Source organism: Gopherus evgoodei, chromosome 19 (genome assembly GCF_007399415.2).
Source record: "Gopherus evgoodei ecotype Sinaloan lineage chromosome 19, rGopEvg1_v1.p, whole genome shotgun sequence".
NCBI lineage: Eukaryota > Metazoa > Chordata > Testudines > Testudinidae > Gopherus > Gopherus evgoodei.
The window spans coordinates 15,965,973-15,991,183 of record NC_044340.1 but is presented as its reverse complement, the minus strand read 5'-3'; the positions used below and the strand labels follow the sequence as shown (position 1 = coordinate 15,991,183).

General features: G+C 53.2%; 2 protein-coding genes across 8 annotated transcripts; one reads left to right on the top strand and one right to left on the bottom strand.

Annotated features, from left to right (window-relative positions):
- Positions 1 to 50: 50 nt before the first annotated feature.
- Positions 51 to 24,770, top strand: PDZD3 (PDZ domain containing 3). 4 transcript variants are annotated; one of them, XR_003997218.1, is made up of 13 exons: positions 51 to 818; positions 2,488 to 2,515; positions 3,298 to 3,362; positions 4,442 to 4,653; positions 5,254 to 5,440; positions 5,606 to 5,742; positions 6,786 to 6,990; positions 7,360 to 7,556; positions 7,805 to 8,008; positions 8,830 to 9,093; positions 22,498 to 22,637; positions 23,882 to 24,061; positions 24,653 to 24,770. XR_003997218.1 is itself a non-coding variant. In XM_030538368.1 (11 exons), exons 1-11 carry the CDS (start codon positions 803 to 805, stop codon positions 10,219 to 10,221), a joined length of 1,560 nt encoding a protein of 519 aa, XP_030394228.1. In that variant the 5' UTR covers positions 51 to 802; the 3' UTR covers positions 10,222 to 10,716. The 4 variants fall into 4 exon arrangements, 2 of the variants coding, with proteins under 2 accessions (XP_030394228.1, XP_030394227.1); XR_003997217.1 differs by having other exon boundaries at positions 51 to 2,515; XM_030538368.1 differs by lacking the exons at positions 22,498 to 22,637; positions 23,882 to 24,061; positions 24,653 to 24,770 and adding an exon at positions 10,177 to 10,716.
- Positions 6,879 to 18,644, bottom strand: CCDC153 (coiled-coil domain containing 153). 4 transcript variants are annotated; one of them, XM_030538370.1, is made up of 8 exons: positions 18,512 to 18,644; positions 17,329 to 17,412; positions 16,245 to 16,310; positions 14,794 to 14,913; positions 13,622 to 13,714; positions 12,521 to 12,651; positions 11,945 to 12,180; positions 6,879 to 6,956 (listed from the first exon to the last, which is right to left on the bottom strand). In XM_030538370.1, exons 2-7 carry the CDS (start codon positions 17,396 to 17,398, stop codon positions 12,052 to 12,054), a joined length of 609 nt encoding a protein of 202 aa, XP_030394230.1. In that variant the 5' UTR covers positions 17,399 to 17,412; positions 18,512 to 18,644; the 3' UTR covers positions 6,879 to 6,956; positions 11,945 to 12,051. The 4 variants fall into 4 exon arrangements, with proteins under 4 accessions (XP_030394230.1, XP_030394231.1, XP_030394232.1 ...); XM_030538371.1 differs by lacking the exon at positions 18,512 to 18,644 and adding an exon at positions 18,429 to 18,497; XM_030538372.1 differs by lacking the exon at positions 18,512 to 18,644 and adding an exon at positions 18,269 to 18,417.
- Positions 24,771 to 25,211: the final 441 nt, after the last annotated feature.

Sequence of the window (25,211 nt, the reverse complement as noted above, 5' to 3'; positions counted from 1 at the left end):
CATTTCCTTGGCACTTCATGGGCTGGTTGGGGACAAGGAGAGGGGCTTGGAGATTGGCCATAGCCAGGCTATGTGGGCATGGTGTGGGGAAGCAATCCAGGGATGAGGAAGGAACCCACCTCATGGCCCGTTGGTAACAGAGAAGGATTGGGGGTTGCAGGGCCTTAACCTGGTGAAGCAGCTTCGGGCACGGGGCCACTTGGGGGTTGGCTTTGTGGCTGGCCTGGCTGCCTCAGCTGGGTTGTGGGGTGGACCGTGGAGCTGTTCCCCTCCAGGGTCCCTTCTCCACACTGGCCTGGGACCACAGTGACTAGAGTAATTCCTCTGGACAGCTGTTTGGTGTCCGGTGTGAACTGGGTCAGGGGGTGCTGATCCGTAGAAGCCACCAAGCACCATTGACCACCTCAGCAGAGGGCAAGGATTGAATAGGCCATGGAGACTGAGAGAGAAGCCTGAACTAGGCAGCCCGGATTCCCAGCTTCTCTTTATGTCCTGAGGAGGGTGTGTGTTTTAATAGTTGGAACTGGGAGCCTGATCTCCTGGGTTCCATTCCCAGCTCCGCCACTGACTTGCTGCGTGACCTTGGCCAAGTCCATTCACCCCACGGCCCCCTACTGCTGGGCTGGCTGAGGTGTGACCTGGAGGAGTCAGCGGAGGGGAGCTGTTCGCTCTTGCTGAGACTCATGGGTGCAGGGGAAGACTCCTGCCTTGTTTAAATATTAAACCAGTGCAGTCTTGGAGGAGGCGGGGACACCAGCTTCACCTGCCACTTCACGCTGTACCTTGCACCGTCGCCACAGCCATGAAGCAAAAGCAAGGTAAGGAGCTGAGGCTTATGGACGGGGTGGGAAGCAGCAGGGGGAGAAGGGGGTTGATTCTGAGGAACCTGCCCACCACCTCCCGCACCCCCCAACACACAACCAAGGACCTGTGGCTTTCTTCACAGACCTCTGGTGGGGGTGGGTGGCTGCAAGGATTCTTGGGGGTCCTGGTGACATCTGGAGAGACAGATGACTCATCATTTGGGGTTCTAGGTAGCCCCCCAGTTCCATGGGATTGTGGGTTCTCTAGGGCTGGCTCTCTCGGGCTGGTATTTTGGGGGCTTAGGGCATTTTCCCTGAGGAATTACTCTCTGCCCTTGTCCCTAAACCCCATTGCCCTCTTGTCCTGCCTCCCGCAAAGGCCCAGACCTGACCCCTACTGACCCTGAGGACAGTGTGTCCCTGGCTATGAGCACCACAGCTCAGGCCTTGTTTCATTCCTTCCTTGCTTCCCGGCCAGCTTCCTGCAGCAGCAGGCCAGGGTGGGTGGGGTAGTAAGTACCCAGTTAAGTGGAGGTGAAGGCTGTGAGATGGGTTCTGCTGCTCGGAAATGCAGAGGTAAGTGCCACTGGCTAGAACAGGTCCAGACTGCACCCCCAGAGCTGCCTCCGTGCTGGTTGGACTCCTTACACTGAGCCTCAGTTAGCCAGCGAGCAATGGCAGCACTTCAGCTATTTCTTGGGGCAGGATCAGCGGGTCAAATTCCAGTCACTGACAGCCCCTCCACCCGCAGATGCTCCAGATCTCCTGTATCCCCTCTCTTCCCCACACAGTGCGTGAGCCAGGGCTGCCAGAAGTCACGTTCTTGGCAGGCTCCCCTCTGCTATGCCATACGGGAACAGAGGAGTAATATCTGATGCTACAGGGGAAGGCCGTTCAGCACCCTCTGCCCCTCTATCTGGACAGTCTGGTTGGAGGGCTGGCCCAGTCAAATTTCAGTGACATGAGATGTCACAATTGGAGCAATGCTGACTAAGTTGAGAGGAACGCTGCTTAACCCTCTCTCCCCCGCTGGCTCCATGGCCTATGCAACTTTGAGCAAATACAAAAACCTTGCAAGAGGTGGGAGGGAAGTGTTCACACATGCCCCTGACTCCCTTCCCCCCGCCATCTCCTGCGCGCACAGCTGGCTCCACAGCAGAGAGCTGCTGCTTAGGAGGCTGTGGTCCTCCAAAATGCATCTGATTCATTGATCCCAGCTTAGGGTTCCTGCTCCCCCCATCCCCATTTCACCTGGTGCTTGTGCTTCCCCAGGGCATCCACCTCACACGAGCAAGAAGCAGGCAGGAGGGTGCACAAGGACAAGGCTCCCTCCCTTCCTGACAAGCCCAGGAACTGGCGTCCACCTGAAATGGGCGCTGGGTCCAGCCTGTGGGAAAGGAGGCACCTGAGCTGTGTTTGTGCCCATCTAGTCTGGGCTCTGCTTACAGCCCCTGGAAGGGGACTAGCCATAAGAGGCTGGGTTGGTGTCCCTGTGGGGCCCTTCCTTGGTGAGTGCAGGGAAGTGTCTTGGGGCATGTGCTGGAGCAGGGTCTGCTAGCCCCAGGCAGGGGGTGGGCATGTGAATGCAGCCCAGGCTAGGGAAATGTCACGGCTACTAGGGAGACCAGGGAAATGTCACGGCTACTAGAGAGACCGTCTGACCTCAGAGCCTTTTCTTCTGCAGGACTTGAGGATACCAAGGAGCTAACCCTGTAAGTGCTGAGCTACTCCTGTATACTTGGGTATTGCTGGTCTCCTAAGGGTGGCTTCGTGGTGTCATGCCAACTGCTTCCTGGGCCTGTGTGTGGGAGTGTGACAATTCCACGAGCATGTGGGACTTCACAGTTCCCAGGGGCTCCTGGGAACTTCTCGGGCACAGTGAGGACCCCCCTTGCTCCAAAAGCTCGGGCCAAAGGCGAATGTCCCCTAGCTGTTAGCCGTATAGGGGCCATGACATGCAGCTGAGCAGTTCTGATTCAGAGGGGGATAGTGTACAGACACACCAGTCACCCATTGCAATAGGAAGAGAGTGATTTTTATGCAGGACTGGACTTGTGGTCTGCTGCCTCTGGCTGCAGCCAATATTGGATGCTACAAGGGAAGGCAGCACAGTACCTGGCTGGTTGTGCCATGCTGCATGGAAGGGGTGTGAGGAGATTCCTTCCTGACCCCTGAGAAGATCATCTCATACCCTGAAGCGTCCTACTGCCTTGCCTTCCAGGGTCCCTCTCCCTCCCCTCCATTTCTATATGATCACTGGAAACTGGGGGCAAGATTCTCCCAAGGAAGAAGATAGCAAATGGATCTCCCTCCTGACTGCTCCCCTAGAAATTTTGGGCTCCCAGCAGGATGGGGCTGGGATTCCCTGCAGCAGGGGCCCAGGCCAGCTGCTGCCCATGTGGCTGGGGTGTGATGTCATGGCACACTGAGCTGGAGTGGGCCCAATGGGTCTGGCTGCTGTAGATTGACTTTCTTTCTTCTCGTATCATTTCAGGAAATTTGAATTCAACCCCAAAGATGGGATTGATAACCCAGCCCTGTCACTGGCAGAGGACTCCGGTAAGCAGCAGCCCTGCGCTTGCTGTGGGGTGGGGTTGTTCCTCTTCATGAGCAAACAGAAGAAACTAAGCCCAGCAGCATCCCTTCCCTCCAGGGCCAGGCTGGGCGCTGTGTTCATGGGGGAGCGGGGTAGGCGGCGGGTGGACAAGACCTGTAGAGTGAGACCGCCCACCAGCAGGTCATCTTGCAGCCCCATGGGTGACCAGAACTGTTCATAGCTGATGCTTCTTGGGCACTTAGATTCCATGTAGAAGGAGAAGTCCCCTCTCCTGAACACTCCATGTTTGAGACACCTGCCAACAGCCCCCCACCCCCCACACACTTGGACTGGAGACCCTTGCCTGCACTACACCCACACCCCTCTGTAAGGGGGGGCAGAGACCTGGACTGAGGCCAGCTTGCATGCAGTCTTTTTGTTGGGTGAGAGGTTCAGTAAGTCTCTTCTCTGCTTCTGGCAAAACCAAACGGAGGGAGCCCTGACCCCAGTGACCCTCCCCCCACATGTAGAAGGATGAGGAGAAACCAGAGAGGGGACAAGTCCCTGCTGCGAGGCAATCACATGCAAGTGCAGCGGGATGTGCATTCACATGCAGGGAGGTGTGCATGTGGGTGCATATGCACCCACTGTGTGATACGAATACCTGCGGGCGCAGACACATGAGACTCGTATGTGTCTGCATGTACACAGCGGTTCAGGCAGGTGCATAAGCACAGGCAGACGTGTATGCAGATATATGTGTCCTGACACTATCCATATGATATGAATATGCAGAAGTGCCTGAGATAGGTGCACAAAGACACAGGCCGGTACACACACAGGCTCGTGAGTGTCCAACTGGTACAAGACTGAGTAGAGACTAGAATCCCACCTGGCCCGGAGGAGGCGGAATCCTGCTTCTCTCTAGTAAACCTGAATGGCTAAGACTCCCCAGAGGGGGTGTGCATGGGAAGGGAGGGTACCCCAGTTCGTTAATAGCTCTACACACTTACTGATTCCCCACATACTGCCTACCCATGTCCCCCTCCAAGGTGGCAGCCTGGGTACCACGTGGCGCTCACAGGCTCTGTTCTCCCCTCAGATACAGAAGGTGCAGAGAAGCCACGGTTCTACCTGCTCACCAAGGGCAATGGGGAGAGCTTTGGGTTCTGCCTATGTGAGGAGGTGGGGTACAAGGGGCACATCATCCGGCAAGTTGTGTGCGGGGGGATGGCCCAGCGCAGGGGCCTGCAGGATGGGGACCGGATCCTGGAGGTGAACGGTGAATATGTGGACAACATGGAGCACTTCAGGGTAAGGCGTGGGCTGGTGGGCAGGGCTGAGCGTCGAGGTCTGTGACTAGCACTATCAACTCAGCCTGGTTAACGGGGTGAACTGCCATGAGGCACTGGCTGCCCCACACCATACCCTTCTGATTGTCCATGGTAGGAGCCAGCAGAGACCTGGCATGGGCCTGAGCCGTAACATCTGGCTCCAGAACCGAACTCCCCTGGAGCTCCAATGTATTGGGACCTGGGCTTTGGTTCATGTTTGTCTCCCAAGAGCGGTTGGTGGCTCCCGTGAAATGAGTTTCGTGGGTCTCAGCTCAATTCCTAATGTCCACAGCATGAAAATGATCACTCCACCTGGCCCCTTGCTGGCAGCATTAGCCCAAAGCTTGAGCAGGCTGTGAAGGCAGAACCCCCTTCACTATCCTAGCAGGGGGAGTCATGTTGGCAGGGCAGGGTTGGGAAGCTTGTCTTGCTGCAGCCCAGGTTCTCCCTGTCCTGTGGCCAAACAGAGGACTTGTCTCCAGGACTGTCCGTTTAGTTCTGCCTGCCAGCATGACAACCCTCCCAAGACCTGTGTTTGGAGCCCCTGGCCCTGGGCCCATGTGTGTGGACCCTCTTGCAGGTGGTGCAGAAGATCAAGGCCAGTGGTAACCAGGTGGCTATTGCAGTCCTGGATGGCAATGCCTACGAAGTCGCAAAAGCCCTCGACAAGAACCTGGCAGAGCTGCTGCCAGGCCACACCAGGCCACGGCTCTGCCACGTCGTGAAGGACAAAAGTGGCTTCGGCTTCAGTGTTTCAGCTCCAGAAGGTAAAAGAAAACATCAAAACCCTGCCAGTGCTTCCTGTGTGTATTCCACTGCCTGCTTCCCATGGCAGGGCCAGCTGGGCCTCCCGGTGCGGGACGCCTCCCCGCCCCAGGGACAGCTGAGCCTCCCAGCACTGTCCTATTTTCTTTGCTCTGCTCTCCATGCAGGTGTGAAGGGCACGTTCCGGCTGTCCATCACGAGCGACAGCCCAGCGGATAAAGCAGGTGTCCCTTCTGACTCCTGGCTGCTCGAGCTCAACGGGACCAGCGTGAGGAACTACACTTATGCACGGCTCACCAGGAAGGTACACGCCCAGGCATAGCGTCCCACTGCCAGGCTGTGATGTGGGGGGCCGCCTGGTTGCGGACTGGCCCAAGTCTCCCCTCACATCCTTGGAACGTGTCTGTCAGACACTTGCTGCCTTTTGCCTTACTAGATCCCAATTCCCTCCCTCCCTTCCATCCACCCACCCATCACTGAACTCCTCTCTGCCCTGCATCAGGCCCCCTTCATCTGCCTCTCTACTCCCACTCACCATTCCTCAGTCACTGTCCCTCTGCCCTTCCTTCACCGCTGTTCTCCTGTCCCTGCCTTCCCTCTTCATCTGCCTGTCACTCCCCCATGGCCTTCATCCTCTTCTCCACCCCGCTCCCCCTCACAATCACGCCTCATCTAAGGCAGGCAGTGTCTGTCTGTCTAAAGCAGGGGTAGGCACCTATGGCACGCGTACCAAAGGCGGCACGTGAACTGATTTTTCAGTGGCACTCTCACTGCCTGGGTCCTGGCCACTGGTCCCGGGGGGCTCTGCATTTTAATTGAATTTTAAATGAAGCTTCTTAAACATTTTACTTTACTTTTACTTAAACATTATTTACTTGACATACAACAATAGTTTAGTTCTATATTATAGACTTATACAAAGAGACCTTTTAAAAATGTTTAAATGTATTACTGGCACACAAAACCTTTAAATTAGAGTGAATAAATGAAACTCGGCACAGCACTTCTGAAAGGTTGCCGACCCCTGGTCTAAAGTCACAGATCCAGTCACCTTCTGGTTCCACACTCAGCAGATGGTAGTGGACAATTCCCAGGGGACAAAGGGCCCATCACCCTGGAGATTCCCCACCAGGTCAATGCCTGGTTCTCCCCACACTCCGTGCTCTGAGATATGGCTCCACAAGTTCTGATGGGCATGGTAAAGGCACAATGCCCAGGGCTGTCCCTGCCCCTGGTCTCCAGGCTTTACCATGGCTTACGCCCTGCAAGAGGGTGGCGGGGGGCCCTGTGCTGATTCTAACCGGGCCCACGTGGCTCTCTGCGCACATGTGTTTCTTTCGGAGCCAGCTCAAGCAGAGTGGCAGCAAAGTGACCCTGCTGGTGATAGATGCCAAGTCGGAGGAGTTCTACCGGCTGCAGGGTGTCAGGGTCATAGCTGCCATGGCCGATGCCACCACGCTGCCCTTCAAGGCCAGGAAGCTGCACATGGTGAAAGGTCCAGACGGCTATGGGTTCCTGCTGAAGGAAGAGAAGTGCAGTTCAGGGATGATGGGTAAGGCGGCCTGGGATGGGGAGCTAGGACTATCAGTGTGTATTCCAGAGGCCTGAGCACAGGCCTGGGAGCCATGATTTCTGTCCCGGATGCTGACCCTGACTCCTTAGGGACTTGCCCAAGGTCACTCATCTGCCTCAGTTTATCCATCTGTAAAAGGGGGACGTTGTCCCTAATCACCTCCTGCCCATGAGGATCAATGCATTAGCGGGAGAGGGCCAGCCCCACAGTATGGACCCTGTCAGTAAAGAAATTTTAACTTCTCTCTCTCTCTCTCTCTCTGTCACACTCACAAATTTCCTTTTCTCTCCTCTCTGCTTTCTTTTTTCTTCCTCCCTCTCTCTCTGGGTCTGTTCCCCACACGTGCAGGCCAGTTCCTGACTGAGGTGGATACTGGGCTGCCAGCTGACAGGGCGGGGATGAGGGATGGAGACCGGCTCCTGGCTGTGAACGGTGAGGGCGTGGAGGGGCTATGCCACCAGGAGGTGGTGGACATGATCCGTGCCGGCAGCAACCAGGTGACATTGCTGGTCATCGATCCGGATGGAGACAAATTCTACAGCTCGGTACGTCCCGACAGGATCGTGGCACAGTGTGAGGGCTGGTGGGCAGCAGGGAGAGATGCCAACCCTGCCCCCTTTGAGGGCAGCAGCCCCACAGAAATTCCCCCCTGGGCACCCTCTGCCATTCAGTGTTGGGGCTGGGTCACTGTATGCTCATAGCCATGTGGGATGTCAAGACAGAGGCCTTGGTGATGCTCTCCTCTGGCTCAGGACCCCAGGAGCTGTGAGGCTCAGCCTGCTTGGTTTTCCAGATTGGGTTGTCCCCACTACTCTTCTCTGAAGATGGGCACCCATCATCGGGCACTCACACCACCCCAGGATCCCATCCCAGCATGCCTCAGGGAAATGGGGCACCTGACGGCACTCCCCGCCTCTGCCACCTTGACATAGGGTCAGAAGGGTACGGATTCCAGCTGCAGACTGTCGCTGACAAGCCAGGGGTCTTCATCACGCAGGTAACTCCTCTCAGTGCCCTTCGCCTCAGTGCCAGGGTGGGCCAAATGATCCCCGTCAGCCTCAGTCCCCCACATACGGAGCCCAGAAGCTCCAGATGGCACTGTCCTCTGGCATGGGTAGCTCACAGAGCTCAGGCTCCCTGCCCAGCACCCCTCTCCCCCAAGTCAGTGACTGAGCAGGGAACAGGCCTCTCTGTGTCCCTGGCTGTCCATGTCTGGCATCCTGAGCTGCCTCTCCACAAGTGATTTCATTCCCAGCTGGAGGCAATGTTTAGTTGGGGTGGGAGTCAGAACTCCTGGGTTCTCTTCCCAGTTCTGGGACGGGAATGGAGTCAGGGGTTATAGCAGAGCTGTAGGCTGGGAGCCAGGACTCCCGGGTTCTCTTCCTAGCTCTGGGAGGGGAAGGGAGTAGTTACAGCAGGGGGCTGGGAACCAAGGCTCCTGGCTTCTAGTCCCATTGCATTCACTAACTCGCCCGTGTGGCCATGTGTAAAGTGCTGTGGGATCTTCAGTTGGCTGGTGCTGGGCAGAACCACCTAGTGTGGTTATTAGAAGGATTAACCGGAAAAGCTTTGCCGCCCAAGGCTGCAGTATAGCCTGCCCACCTTGGACAATGGGCATAGGAGGCCCTGAACAGACAAAACCCCATGCTGGTGGTTGGACAGGTAGAGCCAGTGACTCCCACGCCACACTCACAGCATGGGCAGGGGCAGGGGTCTCTGACCCAGCTCTGTGGCCTGCCCGTTGGATTGCACGGCTGAGAAGCCGGAGGGGCGGTGAAGGCTGAGTATCACCTGAGCGGCATGGCTGCTGTCTCCCAGGTGGCCGCAGGCAGCGGTGGGAAGCGAGCAGGCCTGAAGGAGGGGGACGTGATTATTGAGGTCAATGGGAGGAACGTGGAGCAGGCGAGCTATGAAGAGGTGCTGGGGAGGATAAAGGAGAGTGGCCAGAAGCTGACGTTGCTGGTGGTGGAGCAGGAGCAACTCAGGAGCTACGGGGAGATGGACTTCACTGTCACGGCTGATATGGCAGAGGGCGGCGATGCTTCTGCTGCCAGGGCCAAGGCCCTGCTGGGTTCTAGGCAGGTGAGTGTGACTAAGGCTGGTCTTGCACCTGCCTTCTATGTATCTCCTCAGGCTCCACATCATCCTGCCAGTGCATTCACCTGGGGTCAAGACTCTATGAAGAAGCCAGAGCAGGAGTTGTCGTATTAGCCCAGGCAGGCCCAAGAGCCAGGCCAGGATGGTTCGCTGTGGGGTTTAGTCTCAAGCAATGGGGCTCCCTCCCCTGCCTGTGGGGAGATGGTTCAGGGGAGCCCCTTCCTAAGGTTCCGCTTTCCTTTCCTTAGGGCTTCCCTGCACTGGGGTCTGTAGCCGCTGGCAGAGCTGAAGTGCTACGAACGGCCCTGCACTGGTGTGACTCATGTTTGCACCAGCCCAGCTATGCTCAGGGCTAAAACCTCCAGTGCAGATAAGGTCTCAGTTGCTCCTCCGGGCCCAGGGCTTGCTAACTCTTCTCCCTACCAGGCGTTTGCGCCCTTCCCATGGCAGGAGCTCTCAACAGCCATGCTCTTCCCTCCGCACCTGGGATGGTTTTTCATTGCTCGCTCCTCTCCAGCCTCCCTCCAGCTCATCAGTGACTCGTTAATCAGAACAAATGCAACAGGCCCGACTCTGCTCTGTTGCCTGGCTGTAATTGCCTAGAAGTCAGTGTAGTTGCTCCAACCTACACCATTGTACATGGGAGCAGAACCTGGGCCGGGAACACCGAGTGCACTTGCTGCACCTCCTAGCCCCTGGTGTAGATCTGAAGTCACTCCATTATCTTCAGTTGCTCTGGATTTACATGGTTGTTAGACTGAAATCAGAGTCCCTGTCTTGCTATCTGGCCCCCAAGCCACATGGGGGGATGCCAGGGGTGACAGAAGTAACCAAACTGTGCTTGACTCACCCCTGCAAACTGACTGAGACTGGGCAGGTGAGAGCAAAGGGGGAGGAGCCTCCATGCAGGTCATGCCATGGTTTTAAAAACCTCTTCACTGTCCCACGTGCCACCTGGAACCCCCAGCTCTGCTGCTTCCCCAGTCTCCCTTTGGATGGCCCGTATGCTCAGGGTCTCCAGAAGGACCATGTAACTGACCTGTACTAACCCTTCTCCGTTCCATGCAGGGGCCACGGTGTGAGGAATGGAAGGGACTGAGCCAGTCATTCTAGCCACTCTGGGCTGGACCCAGGGGCTCAGTGCAATCCCAGCTCTGGAGCAGCTTCAAACCACTGCCCAGACCAACCCTGGATACGCGATTTTGCACGCACGATAACTTGCACTTTGATTCTTCCCCTGATCTGATTTCCTGGTGAGCCGCTGCACCAATCAGCTGATCTTGGGACTTTAAAGCTGCCATTTCTCTTGAGATTGGTCTCACAGATGAAGGGCAGGCGCAGCATGGGAGCAGGGACCAGAACAGGTGAGGTCAGTGAAACAAGGAGGCCCAGGGGCCTGCACCTCAGGGAAACCAATTACCCACCTGGCTGAGGCATCACATCAACTTTTTATTAACAGACACAGTGGCACCATGTGTAACTGAAGGACAATTGTGTCTCTTCACCCCTTTTGCTGCTAGCACTGGCTCTGCCAAGGAGCTGTACCTGGGGGCGCTGCAACAAAGCATGGAGGTTTGGAGACAGTAAAGCTGCTGCATTGCATCCTAATTGTGGCATTTACAAGTTAACCTCCCCAGCTGCATAGTTTGGAGAGATGCTGAGGTTAGGGGCAGTGAAACCCTGCCTGCCTGCTGAGAGGTTGTGGCCCAAGAGATGCAAGGGGCCAGGCTGTCCATTAAGAGTGAAGAATTATCTGGGGGAGGAATGGCAGCAGGTTATGTGCTGGGGGCCCAAACCTTTGCTGGTGTAAAGTGGAGTCAGTTGCATTGTGGGGCTGGCTCTACGGACTTGTGGGGCTGGTGGAAAAATTCCTGGGAGAAGATGTGGGAGCATTTGGCGATGTTTAACCAGAGGCAGTGAGTTATTGCAGGCATTCCTTTTGCTGGGGCCTGGAGATGACTGTGCCTGGCTGGGCGGTTATTTTTATTCTAACTCTTGTGCAGCTGCTAGCAGCCTCCTCATCTCCCCTGCCAGGCGGAGCTGGGCAGGAGAGGACCTTTCGGTGGGTCAGAGACTTGAATTCCACCCAGGTACCTCTCTGCCGTGGGCTTTAGATGCCTGTTGATCCCAGCTCCTTGGCAATGGGGGAGAATCTAGGCTTGCCCCTCAGTCTGCAGGGGACTGGGCCACACGTGCCCTCCACTGCTGTTAGAGCACAGCCCGCCTCTCCGGGGCACTGTGTATGCTGGGGGTTGGGGGAGCAGAGTGTGGGGTCAGCAGTTGCATGGCATGCAGGAGGCAGGGCCCCAAATGGTTACTCCCTTTGCCTGGGGCCTGACCTCCATTGTCTAAGTTCCCAACTAGCTTGTTGAGTGTCTGGGCCCATGTGTTGTGCTGTGCTCAGCCCCCCACCCCTCCTCGGCCTTTCCTTCTGCGAGTCCCAGCCTAGCTGCTGCCGTCCATCCTTCTTGCTGCACCGGAGCTGGCTTCCACTTCCTCCTTCTATTCTCATTTTACACAATTAAAACCATTCTAAAAATTTACCTCAGCTACTCTGAGAAACAGTGAACCTGATGGGACTCTTGGGAAAGGGACAGGAGCTTGGGGGCAGTGGGAAGGGCCGGTCTCAGCAGAGAAGCCAAGGAGCAAAGGGGGCAGGGAGACTGAACAGTTCTCTCCCTGCTAGTTGAGGGGCCCAGGTCAAAGTGAGCTGGGCATGGTGTGGAGAGAGCTGCACTGGGGCTGGAGGATACCAGTCTCCAGGGCTGTTGATTCAGCTCCTTCCCCTGGAGCTAAGTCCCCCTTCCCCCCGCACTCCCCGCAGTTAGGAGAATACCTGCTGGCCCTGTCAGGCAAAACATCCCAGCTGCCACAGCTGAAGGGTTAGTGGTTGGCCATGGTGGGGCGTCTACATGGCCCCTTGCCCCAGCATAAACCAGGGCCCTAGATTTCCAGGGGATTGAGCCCAAACTCTCGCAGTCTCTCCTTGTGTTCTATGTGCATGGCTGTGGCTTCCTTCTCCCAGCAGTCCTGGGTGGCTGCCAGTTTGGAAAGGACTCGGTCCAGGCTGCCCTGGAAGGAGAGAGCAGAGAAGCAACAGGTGAACAACAGCTGCTAAGCAGGCACCTTGTCTGGGGCAGGGGGTTAGGGGTCTAGTGGGGAGGCTTGGGAGCTGGGTGCCTAGATGCTGCAGAGGGGCACACCCTGGGAACACCCGGAGTAGATACCAGCAGGTAGCCACTCTTCCTCTGTGTCTTTGGTTAACTGGAAATAAGACCCCCCACCTTTGTGGAGCAAGGCTGGCAGGTTCCTCTAAGAAGAGGAAGAATCTTCCAGCCCAATCCCTGGCCTGGTCCGACTGGGCTATCCCACTCTCCAGGCATTGTGTCGGACCCCTGGCACAGTGACTCACGTGCAGGATCTTTTCATACTCTGCCTCCATGGCATTGATTTTGCCCTGCAGTTCGGCGATGGTCTGGTCCTTCTCCCCCAGCACCTGCTCTCTCTCCACCCGGGCCTGCTGGATATCCTCACGGCACGTTGCTGCCAGGGAGAGACGCTAGACAGTGAGAGGAGGAGGGCAGTGGAGTGGGAATGCTGAATAGCTGCAGGAGATGGCAGGCAGCAAAGCCCAGCACAGGAGCCTGGACATCTCAGCTGCAGGGGGTAGGAGGTGAAGAATCAGGACTGGAGCTGGGGCTGGCCTGACCTTGTGGGCAGATGAGCAAGTGAATGCACCACAGCGATTGTGTCAATGACAAAGTGCTCTCTGCCCTGGGCACAGGGTGCTGGGCATCAGCATCACATTTTTGGCAGAGTGTGGAGAGAAGGCATTCCCTAAACAGCACCAGGACAAGCCCAGGGGCGAGGAGCTCACCCAGGTGAGGCCCAGCAGTGGGGAGACCAGTGCACACCTTGGGAAGGGGTTGAGAGGCTTTTCCCAAAGGGGGAGAGGAACTGGCATGAGACAGTTTTGGGGAGGGAGCAGTGGGGGAGTTCCAACCCCTAGGAACCACAAGGTCAAAGGCTCCATTGCTATCTGACTGCAGCAGGGGGTGCCTGAGCAGAGAGCCCTGGGCAGAGGTGGTTTGTCTCTCAGTGGGGAAGGGGGGTTCTGCATGCGGGATTTCCCTATAGCTGATGCATGAGGCAGAGCAGAATCAGCTTGCTCTCCTAGCACTGCAGGGGCTATGAGGGTTTGGGGAGGGTGGAGAAGAGCTCTTCTCCCACTGATGTCAACAGAGAGTACAGGGCTGAGAGGCACCCAGGCTATGAGATCAAAGATGGGATCCCGCTGTTTACTGTTCCTTTTGGATAGAAGAGGTCCCAGTCTGGATTCCAGGGGCGCAACTAAGCCTGCAAGGGAAATGACGCCGGTCCCAGAGAGAAGCACATTCCCAGAATTGCCATTCAGCAGGTGACAACGTGTCTCAGAAATTCCCTGCTGGCCAATGCGTGTGTCCCCACCGGCCTCGGTCACCTCCCTCCATCCCAGAGTGTCAGGATGCCCTACCAAGCTGCTTCTGTAGCTGCTTTGTCTCGATCTCCAGTTGCTGTATGCGGGTCTCTGTCTGCTGCTGGAGCTCCTGGTACTGCCGGATCATCTCTGCGGGTCCCAGGGCACAAGGAGGGGGAGAGGAAGGTGCCAAACGTGGTGACTCTTCAAGAGGGACAAAACTGCACCCCAGCAGGCACACTCCCCTCCTGTCTATTACAGGCTTTTCTCAGGGCCCATGACTGCCCCCTTCTGTAATGTTTCGATCCTCACCCTGGGAGGCAGAGCATGGCTATTATCCCATTTTGGGGGTGGGGAGAGTAAGGGACAGGCCCATGGTCTCACAGGGAGGCTGTGGCAAAGCAGGGGATCACACCCAGGTCTCAGGTTAACCACTGAACCATCTGTCCCTCTTGGCCTTGCAGAATGCCTCCTTGTGAGAGACATCAGCTCCTCCCATGAGCACCAAAGGGCAGGGGGGCTTTTTGTGCAGAAGAGAGCCCCAGCGGGGCATTTTGCCCATAAGGCCAGCTGCAGGGAGCCAAATCAGTGTAGGGTTTAGGTACTGCTCAGACTACCCCCCCCACTGGCTGAGCGTTACCTTCAAGAAAAGGCCCTGGCAGGGGTTAGAGCTATTGAAGAGGGAAGCGTTTGCTAATGGAAAAGGCCAGCGGAGGCCCTCCACGTGATGGGAGCCTAGAGTCCAGACCTGGGGACAAAGGTTAAGGCTCTTCAGCCCACCGCTGGGGGCGCGTCAGCTCCCGACTCACAGGGTGCGTACGGCCAATAGAACCAGGGGGGCGCTGCTCTGCGGGGATGGGCAGCATGGGATGGGAGGGGCCTCCAAGGAACAATGCAGCCCCAGGTAGGGATGGCTGTGGGGGAGCAATGGGAGTTTGTCCACAAGGCCAGCTGTGTTCCATTTCTTTGGGACAACTGAGGGGCAGCCACGGGTCTGGAGGGAATGGAACACATGGCCTTTGGCTGCAGCTGCCTCTGCCTGCCTAGGAAGAACTTTGGGGGTTCAGGCAGCCCTCAAGCTTTGGCCAGCAGCCAGCTGTAGCCACCCGCTATCATCTCCCAGCCGCTTCCCCACCAGGCGGTGCTGAAGAAGCATAGAGGGGTTCCCTCTTAAAGCAGCAGGATGCCACACCCCGCAAGCACTAGGCAACAGTGCCCCACCCCCTCACCTTCGTAAATGTCTTTCTTGTCGTCCCGCGACATCTCCAGCTCCTGCTCCAGCTCCACCAGCCTCTGCTTGAGTCCTTCGCTGTCAGCCTTTGCCTGCCTGGCCACGTCCCTCCGGAGGGCTGCCAGCCGCGGAGATGCATAGCTCAACAGAGAGGATGGAACCTCCTTCCCTCCCCTGACGCACTGCCCCCCAAGTGGATATCTGGCAATGTTGCCCCTGGAGTCTGTGAATTTCAGGAAGGGATACCCCTACACACTTCCATGTGAGAGCAGGACTGGATCCATAGGGAGTGCGAAGGGCCATAATACCTGGCACTTCTCTACCATCTTCCTTGCCGCGTGCTCAGAGGGCCGCTGCTAACGGTTAAGAGCTGAGCTTCACAGCACTTGCATTGAGCCCTACTGGAGCTGCCTGGGATGGTGGTGATTCAGTGCAAGTTATCAGTTGTGATCACAACATCATGGGGCAGGCAGGCAGGCGGGCGGGGGGGGGGGGAGCGATGTACTGCTGGATGTGTCATCTTCCAGCACTGATGGAGAACCAAGGTCCTGACCACCTGTGGTCATCAACCGCTCTTTGCACTGTCCCCGAGCACTAGGGCTCAGATAGTCAAAGGAATTTAAGCACCAAACATCCACCAATTTCAATGGGAGTTAGACACTTAAATACCTCTGAGGATCTGGGCCCAGGTTACTAACCCTGCTTGATTGGCCAAATTCACAGATTCAGTCATAGATTGTAAGGCCAGCAGGGCCCACTGTGATCACTACGTCTGAGCTCCTGGCTAGATGGGCCACACGACTTCCCTGAATTAACACCAGTTTTGAACTAGAGTACATTGTTTGTACATCAAGACTGAATGTTTTTCTAAAATTCTGGCGGTGGAAAAGCAGCCACCACAACCCTTAATAAGTTGTTCCCATGGTTAATTATCCTTGGCCGAGTACATCCTGCTTCCCTAAAATTCTCCCTTGCAGTTTCAATAGCAATGGGAAAATTTCTTCACTTCCTGTCCTAAGCTGTTGCACAGCATTACTGCACCTCGTGAAACAGAGGCTGGGTTCCACCCCAGGGGTGGCTGCATTCCAGGGGTGGGGGAGGGACTCCTAGGCATAATCTATAAAACAGTTTGGAAGGCCTTTAAGTGGAAAGGGGCTGGGGAGATACAAATCAATAGGCCTGACTCTGGTCTAACGTACAGCGGCAGAAACCTTGCTGGTGTTACTGCTGATTTACACTGGTGTAACTGAAAGCAGCACTGGGCTCGTTACCATGAAAGCAGGCAGTTCTGCAGAGGGATAGTGATTGATCCTATATGGGAAACTCGATAGCTCCCAGCAGCTGTCTCTCCTCCGAAGGAAGAAAACTCCCCTCAGTCCAGTCCTCCACCTGTTACCTGTCCCCGCTGTAGCAGGACACATGTCCCAAAGAAAGAGATGAGGCTTTTACCTAGGTGCTCTTTGAGGATGTCGACCTCCAGGGCTGCTTTCCTGTATTTCTCCTCCACTTCATTTTCTGCAGCAAGCAAGCGAAAGAGAGACTGTTATTGCCAATCTGACGCAGAGGATAAGACAAGCTCCAGATAAGCATGGCCATGCACGGGACTGGAATCCTGGCTTCTCACCCACCCTGCAGCTGGATTTTCAAGGGTTCAGGAACAGCAAACGGCCAGATTTTCCAAAGATCTCCACTCCCATTTAAGCATCTAAATAAGAGCCAGATTTTCAACAGCACTCAGCCTCCAGTGACTCCTGCTATGACGCTTAGGACCAGATTTTCAAAACGGCAAGGGCCTGATTCGTGCTAGGCAGGGGAGGGTGCTCTTTGGACAGTCTGGCCCATAGCACTCGCCTACCTTCCTGCCATGTGAAAGCTAGGAACAGTTTTGCATTTGAATCAGACTTGCCTCAGTGTAGGAACCAGGGTCTGTGAACCATCCCTTGGGTCATCAATTGGAAAAAAAGCCAGGGCAATGCTCTGACCGTTCCTATGCCACTTTTGGATACTCCCTTTGTGGCAGCCATAGGGAATGCATGCCTGGGACTACCCCGACCATTTCCCTTGGAATCGGGCGGTTATATTTCACGGACATTGGCTAAAGCGGGGTCTCCTGGACGTGTACGTGCTGAGGAGGTCCCTCCACAAATGTGTGCCTAGCAGTCTTCCGGCATCCTGTCCCTACCGCACAATGCCATGTGGTTCCATTTTAAAGGCCCAGTGGGAGAAGTAGGGGCCTGGGAGGGCCATTCTCTTTGATTCCTAGCTTCTGCCTGGCTTGGGAGGTTATTAAACCACTTAGGAAAGGCCCTCAGATGTTGCTGCCTTCTGTTTCTCATCAGAATGTAGGAGCGGCTCCAACAGTGAGGGCACAGGGGGAGAGAGGATGAGACTGCAGTAGAGCTGGACTGACACATTTCATCAACAGCATTCCCAGCTTGGGCTTCCTGGAGCTAGCAGCAAAGCCAGCCTCTGGCATTGGGCGTGGAACACTGGAGTACAGAAACAGGGATGGGGGACTCTCCTCCACACTCACCTGCCACATTCTTCTTCTTTTTCTTCTGTTTCCCTCCTTTTTTCCCTTTCCCTCTGGTCTTGGGGGCCATTGTTTGCGTTTTTTCTGCAAATAGAAATTGACAAGCCATACTGACGCCTGTGCTGCGTGGTCTTCCCCAAGGGCAGCTCAGTGTAGAATTGTCTATGCTGGCCGCAGTTGGAGATGAGGTAGTGGACTAGAGAAGCAATCCAATCTGGCAAGTCCACATAGCAAACTTAAATGTACGTTGTGCCTGGGATCCAGGCCTGGTGAGACCATATCATGCACCCTGATCTTGAGCTGCACCTTCAGGGAGTGGGAATGGGGGTCTAGGAACAGCTAAAAGACTACCCAAAATAAAGGAAAAGTAACTGTGCAGTGACCGTTCTGCACTGGTTAAAAGAGGCAATTACAGAACAGGTCGCTGATGTTCCTTCTGTAGTGCAACCGATCTAGCACTCAGAGGCAGGGTAGTGAACCAGTACAACAGTCCTACCCTAGCCTCAAGCATTTGCTTCTGAGCAGCTGTCTCTGCATTAAGCCTCCCCAGCTCCTGGTATCAGTGTAATTATCCCAGCTCTCAGCCCCAGTGCACCAGCTCCAAGGCAGTGCAGGTCTCCTCCGTCCCACTTTTAGGCTCTGATTATGATCTGTCTTGTGTAAAGTGAAATAACTCCACTGAAGTCAATGGATATATTCCAGATCAGCACAGCTGTTAACACAGCTCAGAATCCAGCCCTCAGGGCTCAGCCCAAGCTCTGTTACACAAATTCAGCTTAAGACTTTAGAATTGCGCAGCTTCCACAAATGTGGCCTCCACAACACCTTGCAGCCTTCACAGTGGTCTCTCTGCAATGCTGCAGCACCCTTGAGCCCCGGATCTCAAACCACTTGTTATCAGCTGGGGCCAGCGGAAACACAGACAAGGGAAGTGACTCACATTGGGCCACAAAGGAAATCAGTCTGGACTAAAATTAGAGTCCTGACTCCCAGACCCTGGCTCTGATCGTTAGGATCCACTCCTCCTGCTCGTCACATGCAACCACTTTTTCCATTTGCTGCATTAAAAGCATCAGTATTTTGCTTCTGTTTTTGCTTACGTAGATCTCAGCAGAGCTCCAAAGGGGGAAAGGCTTTTAAACAGTAATTTCCGTTCAAGATACAATTAACTCCCCCTGAATACCTGGAAGTGAAGAGCTTATTATTTCTTGAGATGCCGCAGTTATCCAACAGGAAATGTAACCAACTCTGTGTGAGTAGCACTGGGCAAGCCAATCTGCTGTGAGGAAAACCAGTGGCTTGGTGTCTGGGAGCCTATCCTGGCAGCGCAAGACAGGCGCTTTACATTGCTAGGCAGCAGGCCCGTTTGCTGCTATGGTGACTAAGGGAAGCTTGGCAGAGATGAGCTCCAGCAGGAGGGTTAAAGCACAATCAGGAACTGGCAGATTCGCAGCCAGGCTGCCTGTGAGCAGTCAGAGAAAATGTGTCCTTTACAGCTAAGGTGGTGAAATGGGAGAAGACATGGCAAACACAGTGTCGCTCCATGTCTCGTACACACATACAGATACAAACAATCCAACAATGGCATACTGTGACATGCACCGTCACACGAATGCACAGAGTCATGCTCAGTCTTGCTCATACACAGTTTCTCCAATTCAACATGCGGCATTGGCTGGGAAAAAGCTGACGGTTCTTGGGGCCTTTTGTCAATGCAGAAATCTCAGAGTGATATTGTGGAGCAGCATTAATGGGATACAGCCGAATCCCATAGACCAGAAAGGTAACAGAGCTTGAAAACCACAAAGAGGAACGGCCCTAATATCAAAGACTAGAGCGATTTTTTTTTTCCAAACTGATCTTTCTTGTGCTAAAGGTGGTGACACTTGCTTTAGGTCTTACACGTAAACACAGCATTGCACCCAGGAGTGTGGTTCCACAAGGGGTGAACGTGTTTTGTTTTCCGTGCAATATGGCCTTGGTCAGGTCACTTCCCCTCTCTACAGTTTCTCCATGTGTCAAATGAAGATCAAAGTCATCCACCACCCAGGGGAAGTGTTAATGTCCACAGCGCACGTAGAAGATACAAAGTTTGATGCAATCTGAGCCAGTTCTTTGGCTGGAGTAAGAGCTAGGCGGACTGATGCTGCCTGAAGCTCTAGCTCTAAGTGTTTTACTCTCAATAGGTCAAATCCTAAGCCTTTACTCTAGTATGAAATCACAGGAGTTTTGCCTGAGTAGGGGCTTCAGTACTGAGCCTCACATTTGTTAACTCTGGATGTATTACTTTTGGCAGTGCCCCCTGAGCCGCAGCGTCGTCACTGCCCCAGAGAATGCAGGAACACTCCAGTTCTCAGCTCATTTCCTCCAATCTGTTTGTCTTGCTTTTACACATTAAGCCCCTAGCTCTCCTCTCTCGTCCATTGGGGTCAAGCAGAGTAACTCCATGGACATGAATGAAGCTACAGCAGGGTAAAGCCAGGGTGAGATCAGAATCTGTCTAATCAATGGGCCAGATCCTCAGCTGCTGTAGAATGGCCGAGCTGGGCTGATGATTTTTCCCTTGTTGAGGATCTGGCCCAATATATTCCGATCTCACGCTGATTTTGTATCAGTGTAACTCCATTCACGTCAGTGAAGTAATGCCTGATTTACAGTGGTCTAACTGAGAAAGGAACTAGAACCTAACTATTGAATGTATTCCAACTATTGTATCTAAATCTATCCACTGCTCCTGTCCTTCTGGAGAGCTCCTTCAAACAGGCTCCACCTTTCTCTCCAGCCAAACCCTATTCTCATTAAAACATACTCCTTCCCTTGACTTTTCCTCCTTCTCACCAATATCCTCTTCTCACCCTCCCGTTCCTGGACTGTTATCCTGAGTCTTGGGTTGTTTAGCTTTCATAAACTTTCTGGGGCAAGGAACATATAATAGGCCATGTCTCCAAAGCACCATATAAATCCATGGCACTATATCAATAGTTGATAATACATACAGTGGATGAATATATATATATATTGACACTGTATTGAATGCTACTGTAAAGTACTGCAGCAGTTTAATAACTGTACCTAGTGCTTATGTAGTCCTTTTCAGATGTAGATCCCCAGCATTTTAAAAGCATCATTACCCCTATTCTATAAATTGGGAAACTGAGGCACAGATGAGTGAAGTGACCAAGCTCACAAAGTAGGTCAGTGACAAAGCTCTACTGTTACCAGATTTGCCCATTACCTTGGGATATGCTCATTTATTTGGGTTACTTTTCTGGGGAAGGGGATTCTGTAATTCTATCAATCTTGTGTCACTTGTCTGTTTATATGGAGCTCTACTTCTCCCTTCTACCAGTCCCCTCCCAATGGAGCTATCTTGCAGGACCTAGGTTCCCTAGGGCTGGGTTTCTTCAGCCCAAGAAGCGGATGAACACACACCCACCCACACATTCATTAACAGAGCAAGTCTGAGCGGACCGGGTCAATTAGCACTGTCAAGCTGTTACCCTTATGTGTCCCAGATTCAGCACGTACCTATCCCCACCTTTAAAACACAATTGTACTGGCAGTGACCTACTTGATGAGCAAACCCCACAGTATTTTGGGTACTGCAGGGATCTTTAGCTTAGGTAAAAGAAGCGTTGCTGCAGAGTGAATAGGAGAAGCTAAAAACACAAAAGAGTGAGGTTCAGCCAGAGAGAGAGAAGCACCCAGCTTAACCATACAAGTTATTTATTAAATACAGGTGATAACTACACAAGGAGGCTAAACCAACATAACCTACATTATTAAAGGTTAATACCCAAGGTAGAAAGGAAAAATGAAGAGAGAAAGAGAGAGAAAGAAGGGGATCTCACCACTTCCTGAAGCTTGGACTGGTCGGGGTTCCTAGATGATGCTGGTAGCTGAGGGTCCTGAGGGCAGGAGGCAGGCAGAGTCCTCAGCACGATCAGTCAGGAGAGTATGGAGTCCTAGTGGAACTGATGCAGAGTTTGGATCTGAGCATCAGAACGCTGACTGGAGGGTGAGTAGGGATTTTTGTAGAGAAAATACAGTTGTTCAAGGGAGAGCAATAGACTTGTTTATAGGTAAGGCTGATAACTCAAGGGTTTTCTTTAGACTAGACAAAAGGAGCTGATCACTCCTGGCTATGGGTGGTGTTTTCTTCCAGGGAGCTCACAATGCAACTAGGTGGCTTCACTATTTGGATATCAATTAAGGATTCATTACTAGAATTGGTCTGATAATTGCTGAGCTGGGTGTATGCAGACATAGGTTCATTAGCATCCGGAGCAGAGATTCCCATGATGCAGTGCTTCCCTGCTTTTTCTGGTCCCAGAATTCAGTGTGATTCTTGGTTCTCCAGTCTGTTTGCAAATTGAGATGTCTTCCTGTCCCATCTTTCGTGCAGATGAGGCTAAGGGAGTTGTCTCTGCTCTCCATTCTGTATGCTAATAGGGATGTCTTAAATCCTGTCACTCTCGTCAGGAGGGGTCTAGGTGTGTCGCCCAACGCCCTTCACTGCTCTCTGCAAGTTCTTTTCTCTGATGGGTTTTGGTTTAAGCAGAGGCTGAGGGGTAGGGGGAGAGTCTTTCATGAGTCAGGCTGGATACTGCACCCTGGTTCCCCAAGAACACAGAGGTGTCGGGTATCACTACCCTTACTTTAATTCTGGTTTAATGATAAGACCCTTATTGGAGATCTGAATGATGCCAGAGGCAGATGTCCCAGTAACACAATCACTCCATGTCTGCAGGGTTTGGCCTTTTTGAGTTAGATCTAAAACCCATTCCAGTTCACAGGAGTCTTTCTATGGATCTGAATGGGGTTTGGATCAGGTCCATAGTGGTGGCTATGTTTTGCCCAACAAAGAGAGCCTAACCCCCACAAGTTCTGTCCCTGGGGAGTGGTGGCATCATTGGGTTGCCCGTGACACCCTGTGGTGGTCACATGGGTTTGAATATTAGCTAGAATGCATCAGGATCTAAGGGGAAAAGCCTCAAGAACGTGGCATTCAATTGATGTGGAAATATTTGAGGTCAGTATAATCCTTAGGAAAATTCTCCCAGGTACTTAAAGCCAGGCAGGGAGTTGCCTGTTACAGAAATATTTACTAGCCCACGAAGGGCAATGGAATAGTTTGTGAGTTTTATGTTAATGTGCATTGATTTATAGGAGGTGAGCTGGCATATCCCTCCGGCAACTGCAATGTTTGAAAGCAGTCCATTGGCCTGTTGGTACAACGTGTCGGATCGGGGAATGAAATGAAATCTTTACAAGGAATGAACATCCCCAGAGCCGAAGGTCAACCTGAGGTTAGTGAGAATGAAGTGGTGCTTAGACCGTGAGCTGATCTCCTGGGCAGGGGGAATTTCACTTTCCGCAATGAAACCGTTGTACCCAGGACCAGTGCCAGGGTTTCTCGCGCCCTAGGCGCACGGCCATTTCGCCGCCCCCCGCGCTGATCCCGCAGCTCTGGTGGAGCTGCCGCAGTCATTCCTGTGGAGGGTCCGTTGGTCCATGGCTCCGGTGGAGCTGCCGCAGGCACGCCTGCGGGCGGTTCATCAGAGCCACGCGAGCAGCCGACCATCCGCAGGCGTGCCTGCGCCAGCTCCACTGGAGCCGTGGACCAACGGACCCTCCGCAAGCATGCCTGCGGCAGGTCAACCGGAGCCGCCTGCCACCCCCCCAGCAAAATGCCACTCCCCAAATAGTCCTGGTGCCCTTGGCGATTGCCTAGGCTGCCTAAATGGTAGCGCTGGCCCTGGTTGTAGCTCCAGGTTTGGTGGAAGAAATTACACAATACATTGTTGCTAGATAAGCAGTGCACCATTATGCAATGTGTATGCAACATCTGTGGCAATATAAGGCAACGCACCACAACGTAGAGCATGCCTTTGAAACGTTACTGTGGCATAAGGCAAGGGCGACACAATGTGGGCACACAGCACAGTGTTGTGGTATGACCAAACAGCAGGGAAGTTGAAACCTGTCCTGTAATGGGCTGGCTTGCTCCTTTAAGGGCCAGGAGAGCTGCAACCACTCAACCCTGTTCAGGTAGCACTGTCCAGCTATATGTGTGTGGGGTGTTGGTCTGAGGGACAAAGCCCGCCCAGCAGCTGGGGAGGGGAGGGAAGTAGATAGACTGTGCCTGGGGGGTTAGAGAGCCTCTAGGAGCTGTCTTCAGACTGTAGCCTGCCACAGCTCTTTGTAGGCGGGGTGGGGGTAGACTAGATCCAGAGCCCTGGGATCCTTAAGAGGGGTTCTTGCAGCTGAGCCCTGCTGGTAAGGAAGAGGGCAGGGGGCTGGGCTGAACAGTCCTTTGGTTTGTGCTTTTTCCTAAGGACTCTGTTACCCTGGAAGGGGTTGATCTCTCTAGAGGGGCTCCTCTGGAGCCAAGATATCTACTGTGGGAGTAGGTTGAAGAGCGTGGTGGAAAAGCTGGGGTATAGTAGCTCCAATTTCACACTATGACATGAAGGGGTGCTCTGAGACAGTGTGTCTTGAACATGTTCCTTGTACAAACTATGCAGCAGTATATGTCCTTTCTGTCCTGCAGGAAAGTTGCCACTGCTGCTAACTTGCAAGCAATTTCCAATGTTGCCATGGAATAGTTGAACTTCCAAGTGGAGAGAGGAGAAAGGAAGGTGCTGCTCTGAGTCATTTTTCCAGAACACTCCAAAAGTGGACTTTACAAAGACAGAAGAGATCCACATCCCCAGAAAGGACACAATTTAATGTAAGCAAGTACTAGGATGTAAATAAATTATTTATTCACTAAGCTGCAAAAACTGCATTGCCCAGTTTGCAGTATTTGGTGGGCTTTCCCCCTTAAAGCCTCAGCTCCTGGAGTCATGTTATTTTCTGAGAGTCTCAGTTGTTATTTAAAAGTAAAAACTAAACTTTTAGCCTTCATAGCTATGGAGAAAAACTTCCTAATGTTCCCTTAATGTTCAAAAAGCAGAAGGCAAAGAAAAGAACCCAACTTTTAAAACAAACCCATTATTTATGTATTCTTTTAGCCAATTTCATGATTTTTGATTGCTTGCAATACTGCCAAAAAGTCACAGTTCTACCAGCTTTGCTCTTCTCCCCTCATAACTCCCTCTGTAATCTCCCTTGATTGTTTTCAGTTCTGTTTTGCACGTATTCAAACCTGCTCTGACCCATTGCAGAAGCAGGTGGGGGAATGAAGAAAGAATTTATATTAATTCCAGAGGAGGTTTTGCTTTAGGTGCCATTGTGAAATAGACCATCCTAAAAGAAACCAGTAACAGACTCCAGTATGTTGGTTTTAGAACACTTTATTAACTGGCCATGTTTATTACAGGTGGCATCACTCAGGAGCCATCAGTTTCACATCTCCACAGCTGGCTTTTTTTTGCCACAGGAGGATTTATTCTTTGGATATAGGTTTGGGAAGCAATTAGCTTGATTCTCATTCTCAGTGGTGCTGCTGCAAATCAGAAGTGGTAACGCTATGGAAGTAAACTCCATGATTGTGTTTTTTTGTTGTTATTTTTTTTTCTGGTCGAAAACTGCTGTGAGATGAAACTCAGGCCTGTGTGCTGTTTCCCAGATATACCTGATGGGATGGGGGGCAGAGGCAATCACCGAGTTTGTCCTCTGTGGAATTCAGTAATGCACCCAGTGCAGGATTTATTTATTTCTTGTTTAAATTTTTATACTACTGTTTAAGTGTAAAGATACACATTTTGTGATATCAATGAGGACCATAGTGTGAAACCTCCAACCCCTAGTGACAAGAGTGATCTCATTAGCTTCATTGGGACTACTTGTCCTAATAAGGGCTCACACATAGGACTTAAATAGTCACAACTTGACCTGGAGTAGGACAGACTTCACTCATTTACACAAAGATGGGTGAA

Excerpts from the sequence above, each read along its gene's own strand:
- CCDC153 (XM_030538369.1), bottom strand. The coding sequence starts at position 17,437 with ATGGCTTGTCAATTTCTATTTGCAGAAAAAACGCAAACAATGGCCCCC. Across the intron at positions 16,311-17,328 it reads AAAGAAGAAGAATGTGGCAG|AAAATGAAGTGGAGGAGAAA; the intron begins GTGAGTGTGGAG and ends TGCTTGCTGCAG. Across the intron at positions 12,652-13,621 it reads GCAGCTACAGAAGCAGCTTG|CAACGTGCCGTGAGGATATC; the intron begins GTAGGGCATCCT and ends TCTCCCTGGCAG.
- PDZD3 (XM_030538367.1), top strand. The coding sequence starts at position 2,436 with ATGTCACGGCTACTAGAGAGACCGTCTGACCTCAGAGCCTTTTCTTCT. Across the intron at positions 7,557-7,804 it reads GAGACAAATTCTACAGCTCG|ATTGGGTTGTCCCCACTACT; the intron begins GTACGTCCCGAC and ends TTGGTTTTCCAG. Across the intron at positions 8,009-8,829 it reads CAGGGGTCTTCATCACGCAG|GTGGCCGCAGGCAGCGGTGG; the intron begins GTAACTCCTCTC and ends GCTGTCTCCCAG.